Source organism: Mus pahari, chromosome 18 (genome assembly GCF_900095145.1).
Source record: "Mus pahari chromosome 18, PAHARI_EIJ_v1.1, whole genome shotgun sequence".
Lineage (NCBI taxonomy): Eukaryota > Metazoa > Chordata > Mammalia > Rodentia > Muridae > Mus > Mus pahari.
Genome location: NC_034607.1, coordinates 20,821,257 through 20,828,817, shown reverse-complemented (window position 1 = coordinate 20,828,817; position 7,561 = coordinate 20,821,257). Strand labels below are relative to the sequence as shown.

Below are 7,561 nucleotides of genomic sequence, written 5' to 3'. Positions count from 1 at the left end.
TGTGTGTGTGTGTGTGTGTGTGTGTGTGTGTGTGTGTGTGTGTGAGAGAGAGAGAGAGAGAGAGAGAGAGAGAGAGAGAGAGAGAGAGAGATATGTGCATGTAAACATTTATAGTTTTCTTAGAAATTTCTAGACATTCTTTGACATCAGCAGTTTATAACTGGGATAGGAGAAAGGTCTTAAGAGGGGCTTATTATTTATTTTAGCACTCTAAGTAAGATAGGTGTAAGGCTGTATACAGTTAGACCTTGAGTGTGATTTCCTATTACTTTAACATTCTTCTTTGAGACATCTCTATTTAGAAGGAACTTGGATGTTATGTAGTCAAGATTCACAGCACATGCTACTAATTGTGCTGGAACGGTCCATTCTTAGCCAGTGAAAGACTTCACAACCTGACCGTGGAGTGGCGAGCAGCCTTCCCCATAACATATGTTCCACATTCCTCATCTTTCTGTCCCACCTGAAAACATAAATTCATATTGCCAAAGTGTTTTCTTTTGCTTGCCCTCCCTTCTCCCTTCTTTGTGCTGTGTTCTAGGCAAGTGTTCGTTCACTTAGCTATCGTTCCAGACCGTCAGGTCCACAAGAAACTCTGGATGAGTGTGTATCTGAGGTGCCTATCATCATGCCAAAGAGTCTTCAGGCCTCTAAGCAACTTGGTACCCCTTGACTCCTCTTAACTCTTCTCACCCAGCCCCGATTCTAAACTTCTACAGCTCATGGGCTTCCCTTACCCCAGCTTTTGACTCTTGCATAACCTTGACATTTTGGCCATGTGCTCTTTTGGCCTCCTCTCTTTTGGTCTCCTTAGCCTGAACTCTCTTCTCTCCCTCTCTCCTCCCATATACTGGTTCAGTCTGTGGTTCACGTTTAGTCCACTACTCTCTCTCCCTGCTGTGGGCTCTCCCAGATGCCTCTGGCTATACTCTCCCTCATATCTACAATAAAAACGTTCTGCTCAACCACACCTTAGATTGGTCATACCCCCACTTTATACACGGACTATGCTATATTATCTACCAAAAGAATTTCTATTATAATGCATGTGAAAGAAGCATCAATACGTGCAATATTAAATATGCAATGTCTTTTGAGACTTGTTCACTGAGGGTGCAGTGATACCATGATCCTTTTCATTGTGTTTATATTTTGCAGCCAGTGACATTTTAATAATAAAGATACCTGTCAATTTCTCATTTTGTAGGGAAAGAGGAGCAAAAATTGTGTCCAAAAGAGTTGATGACTTCAGAGAGAAATTTCAACACAAACTTGGAAAAGTTTTAGACCCGTGAGTTTGAGCCTGAGGCCTTGCCAACTCTCTTGTTTCCATCTACATCATCTGGGTAGGCTTGGTGGCACACACCCGCAATCTTCGTCCTGGGAAGTAGAAGCAGGAGGGTCAGGAGCTCAAGATCACACCCTTATCTATATTATTGAATTGGAGGCCAATCTGGGCTAAATTGGAAAACCAAATGTTGGGTTGTGTCTTAACAAATTGTTTTTATCAAATAAGAAAATAATTCCTCTATAGTTCATCAATGGAGTACTTTCACTGCCTACAGCATTTAGGCTTCCTGGAAAACAGTAGACTTGTGTGCATCTGGAGAAGGGGTGGGGTGGGGAGAATTCTGTATAAAGCTTTATTGCTGGGGTATCAGAAAAAATTAGTTTGCTTTTGAACTCTCTCTCTCTCTTTCTCTCTCTCCTCTTCTGCCTTCAGCCACTGTTAATGCAAATGGACACCAGATTCTTGTGAGTCTGTGGGTTGCGAAGGACCTAAGGCAAACAACGTTCAGCTTTGGGTGGTCAGGACTTTAACTAGAGCTTGTTTTCTTCTATAGCATTGCAGAAACGATGAATGTTCCCCCAGGGCACACATTTGGAAGTTGCCTCCAACCTGAGGAATATGGTAAGTACGGGAATTTTCCTCTTGACAAATAAACACATCCCCATGAATGGAGTGACTTTCTTAGACAAGCCCACACCCAGGCTCTAGGTGTGACTTTCTTTCTGAGAGTCTCTTTTTCTCTTAACCACCTGCCCCTGGAAACATACTCTTATTTCTGTTGAAAACATCTCCAGAATGTTATGCCCTTATGTTCACCGTGGATATGGACACATGTATACACATCTGTATATGAATCTTCTCTACTGCTGGGGATTGAACCTTGGGCCTTGTGTATTCTAGACACAGCACTGTACTGCTAAGCCATGTCACCAGCACCTTGAAGCTTTAGATGTTAAAGATGAAAGCTTCATGACATTAGTGATATATAAGAAAGAATTCATATTATGTTTGAACTAATACAGTTTGAAGGCTTTATAATTAATACTTTAAATTGACTTTTACTTAGAAAATAAATATAAACGTATTAACTCTGAGATAAGGCAGTCTTTAACTTAATTTGAATGCAGTACTTATGTCACGATATGGCAGATCCTTGATGCTTCTTAAAAATGCAAAATCTGGACTAGCAAAATAACTCAGTGTCAAACCTGAAAACCTGAATTTGGTACCTGAGACTCATATAGAGGAGGAAGCGAGCCAACTCCCAAGAGTTGTTCTTTGATCTTCCCATGAGCGCTATGGTGCACTTGGGAGCCTGTGTGAATACTCTTGCTTTGTGCACATGTCCCCTATGCTGTTCCCCATACACAAATAAGTAAGTATATGTACATGTGTGTGCAGGTGTGTCCAGAGGTCAGAGGAGTCAGTCATAGAGGGTTGTGAGCCATCTGTTGTGGGTGCTGGGGATTGATATAAATATCATATATTTATACCATATTACTATTAATAATATTAATATGATAATAATATATTAAGTTATATATTTATATATAATATATAAGGTTAACTATAATATATATTTTATATATAAAATATTAAAATAAATAAGAAAAATTTAAATATTTAAATATTACATTAAATAATTTAATTAAATTATTAAATTAAAGTATCACACATAAATAAAAAAACGGATTTTTTTAGGCCACATAACAAACATACAGAATCAGAAAGTGTTTTATTGTTTTTGTTTTGTTTTGTTTTGTTTTGATTTTTTCAAGACAGGGTTTCTCTGTATAGCCCTGGCTGTCCTAGAACTCACTTTGTAGACCTGGCTGGCCTCGAACTCAGAAATCCACCTGCCTCTGCCTCCCGAGGGTTGGGATTAAAAGTGTGCACCACCACGCCCGGCTTATTGTTTGTTTTTTTTTTTTTTTTGAGGTAGTATTTCAGGCTGGTCTCGAACTCGTTACGTTTTATCTAGACTTCCCAGTCCAGGATCACAGGGAGGCAACACCATGCACAGCAACATATTTGGTTATCCGTGGGACCTAGCTTTAAACACATTTAAACTGGAATGTACCCTACTTAGACATGATGGTTCATTCTGTGACCCCATCATTTGAGAGGCTGAGACAGGATGATTGCTTCAAGCTTGAGGGTATCCTGGGCAATAGAGTGAAAGACCATGTCTTAAAAAATGTTTTTGGTTATTGTTTTTTCTTATAGTACTGGGGATTGAACCCAGGGCTTTGCACACTGTGAGCAAATGATCTACCACTAAACTCTATTCTTAGCCAAGAGAAATCTTGTTTCAAAAATGAGACACACAGACACAAACAGACACACACACACACACACACACACACACACACACGTACACACACTTGACACACACACACATGTACACACACTCATACACACACACACACATACTCACAACATACACACAGAGAAAGAGAGACAGACAGACAGACAGACACAGAGAGAGATCATAAGCACTCTGTTGTACAGCCACATAATTAAGAGCCCCTCTCATCAGCCAGACAACAAATCATCAACCAATCCATAGGTGGCAGAAGACCTGCATGGGGATGTCTTCTAGCTTGTTTTTAAATTAAAAACAAACAAACAAACAAACAAACAAACAAACAGTTCCTCACAGGTGACCTCCAACTTGCTGTGTCCCCAAGACAGGCCTTGAACTCCTGACTCCTCCTGCTACCACCATCCACGTGCTGAGATTAGAGGGTTGTGCCAACATGCTGAGCTTTTGTTTTGGTTCCATTTCACTGCGTAGCCCAGACTGGCCTCAGGTGTATATTAGTTTGCTTTCTATTGCTATGATAAGCACCACGACCAGAAAAAGGAATTTAGGAAAGACTGCTGTGGAAAGTTGAATGGCCATGGAAAGCCAGGGCAGGAACTCAGGTCAAGAACCTGGGAAGAAACCGAAGCACATCCCACAGAGGAATACTTCTTACTGCCTCACTCCCCGAGGCTTGCTCAGCCCGCTTTCCTAGACAGAACAAGACCACCCACCCAGAGGTGGTACCACCTGTAGTGGCCTGGGCCCTCCCACATCAATCATCAACCAAGAAATGTCCCACAGACTTGCCTTCAGGTCAATCTAATGGAGACATGTTCTCAGGAGTTTTGTTCTTTCTGATAACTCTAGCTTGTACCAAGTTGACAAAACATTACCCAGGACAAGGAAGGCTTGGGCTTCACACTTGGCTAAGGCAGTCTTTGTTTTGTAAATCATAAAGAACAGAAAGGGCTGGAGTAGAGCTTAGAGGTAGAGCACTTGCTTGATTCTTGTGGCTAGGTGGAGTCCTCAACACTGTAAAAGTGAAATAAAGGACGTACTTCAAAAGGAAACAAATACATTAATTAGTATATTGGATTGCATTGGATTGATTTTCTTTCTTTTCTTTTGAGATAGGGTCTTATAGAACTCAGGCTAACCTGAAACTCATATGTAGCCTACGTTGGCCTTGAACTAATGATCTTCCTCATTCAGCCTTTGTAAGTAGTGGGATTACATGCGTGATCCACAATGCCTAGTAGATTTTCCATGAGCAGAGCCACAGGAATGGGGAGATGGCTCTGGAGTATACTTGCTGTATAAGCCTGAGGGTCTGACTTTGAATCCCGAGCACCTGTACAGTCAGCCAGGATTGACTGCACATGTTTGTAATGCCAGCATTAGGGGTCAGGGATCAGTAGGTCCTAGGAGCTTACTGATATCTGTCCTGATAACGTGAGCTGCCTGCCTCCCGAGAGACCTTGGCTTAAGGCAAGAGATGGAAAATGATAGAGGAAGACACCTGAAGTTCTCCAGCCTCTTGCACGCACTTGCATGGATGTCCACAGCCATGTATGTACCATACCCTCACAAGAACAAACGAACATACAAACAGAACAGAACAAACAAGCCAGAAACAGTAACTTGTAGTTATTTTTAATAAATCCTGACATGGGGTTGCTTCCCATATCAGTGGTTTATGTTCCCATGTGTAGGAAAGACACACACACACACACACACACACACACAGCCTTTATATTTTAATATGCCTTAAGCAGCACAATAGCTGGGCAACACCCTCCATGCTGCTAGAATCTACCTCCCACAGATAATTCCAGTTCACTGCTTACTAATGTCTATGCTCCATCTCGGCTGCTCTAGACCCAGTTGAGCAGCCCTCTGGGCCTTATCTTCATGGCTCCCTTACATGGTGGCCCTGCTTCTCTTTCCTGCCCACACCTCAGGCACGGTATCTCTCCTCTTTCCTCTTCTCCACATTCTCCTAAGGCCTCAAGGTCCCAAGCCCAGAGAACCTAAAAATCCCCTTCTTTCTCTTCTCCCCAGCTACTGGCTGTGGCATCTTTATTTACCAATCAGAATTAAGTGGAGGTAGGTTCGCAGAAACTTTGTGCATACCCCCTTGTGCAAACTAGTTGGGGGGGGGACATAAGAATTAGAATACAAGCAGCTACAGTAACTTTTAAAAGAGTCAATTGCGTTATTCACCTTTTTATACAGAGAAACATTCTGCATAATAGTATCACTGGGTGAGCATGTTGTCCACACTGGTAATCCCAGCATTTAGGAGATTGCAAGGATTGCCATGAGTTCAATGAGGCCAGCCTGGGCTACATGAGACCTTGTAGTGGGGAGAAGTGCCAGCATTAGGTAGAATTGTTTTGTTTGTTCATTCCTAGAGGTTGCTAGGTCTCTCTGCCTCTGTCTCTCTCTTAAAACTCCATGGCCATATTTCAAGTTCACATACAAGACTCCTTTTGTTTCTTCAATAGGAGCTGGTGATCTCATCCATTATAGAGGTCCAGATGAATATCTTCGTGGGAAGGACCACCAGAGAGCCCTGGTTGCAGCTGCTCGCCACCACTTGAAGAAATTTAATCACCAGCACTTTGACACTTTGCTGGGGGCTTTCAGGCACTATGACAAGGCCAGTAGTCTCACAGAGCGAGGGGATTATGATGCACAGAGGAATCTCAGCAGACCGGGTGCAGATGTGTGTGTGCGGGGGGAGGGTGTTCAGCAAACTATGGGTAATATGCAGTTCATTACAGGTCTTTTAAAGTGATGTTGACTTGAAATACAGCCATGACTGAGAGGCTTAAAGCGTGGTCAGTGACTACACGTAAGCAGAGTTGAATAAATCTCAGTGTTCTGAGAGCAAGGGCAAGTGTAGTTCTCTGGCTCTCAGGTGAGCAGTGGACATTCTTATACCTAAGAATACATTGTACCTTCAGTGAATTCATTCATAGAATGCTATTGCCTTGGAGAGCAGGGGCTAGTATCCATCCAAAAGGTGCCAAATCAGTTGGCATTTATTTATTTAGAGATGAGGTTTTTTGTAGTCTAGGCAGCCCCCCCCCGCCCACTATGTAGCACTTTCTGTCCTTTGCTTCTTCCTCTCAAATGCCAGGATGAAAGGCCTGTGCCACCATATCTTGGTTCTTGGAATTTGGCCACTGGCTTTGTGTGTACTACCCAAACATTGTGTCAATTGTACTGCACCTCTAGGCCAAGATCAATTAATTTTTAAACTACCGTAAATATAATTTATTCGTTTAATTTTGGTGCTGGGGACTGAACCCAGGAGTTTATACATGCTAAGTACATGATGTCCTCTGAGCTGCACCCCCCATTGCCTTCATTTTTCTTTTTCTTTTTTTGTTTTTCGAGTCAGAGTTGCTCTGTGTAGTATTGGCTGTCCTGGAACTCATTCTGTAGTCCAGGCTGGCCTTGAACTCAGAAATCCACCTGCCTCTGCCTCCCAAGTGCTGGGATTAAAGGTGTGTGCCATCACTGCCCGGCATACCCACAGTTCCTTGAATGTGCAAATTTTTGCCCTCTTCTCTAGGAAGCTCAGAGCCCATTGAATAATTTCAGTGTCGACTTCTTGAGCATTAATTTTTTTTTCATTATTACTTTGCTTTGATTTTCCTCTACTCCCTTTTATGCCTCATTGTACCTGGTTCTCTAGGCAGTTTAGAAACCATTTAAAGTGTATTTAAAATGATTATTATTCTTGTAGGATCCAGGGATCGAACTCAGGTACCAGGTCTGGCAAGAGAGTTCCTTTACTAACAGAGGTCTTTGGATGGACCTACCAACCATTTTTTTTATTATTATTATTTTCTTTATTTACATTTCAAATGCTATCCCTAAAGTTCCCTATACACCCCCCCCCCCCGCTCCCCTACCCACCCACTTCCACTATTTGGCCCTGGCTTTTCCCT

The 7,561-nt window shown here is 42.3% G+C and overlaps 1 protein-coding gene across 1 annotated transcript in view; it reads left to right on the top strand.

Annotated features, from left to right (window-relative positions):
- Efhb (EF-hand domain family member B) overlaps positions 1-7,561 on the top strand; it is a 60,461-nt gene that overhangs the window by 35,070 nt on the left and 17,830 nt on the right. Inside the window, exons 7-9 of the mRNA XM_021218347.1 lie at positions 1,208-1,291; positions 1,845-1,912; positions 6,107-6,261. Coding sequence (XP_021074006.1) covers positions 1,208-1,291; positions 1,845-1,912; positions 6,107-6,261 — 307 coding nt within the window. The remainder of the gene's footprint in view (positions 1-1,207; positions 1,292-1,844; positions 1,913-6,106; positions 6,262-7,561) is intronic.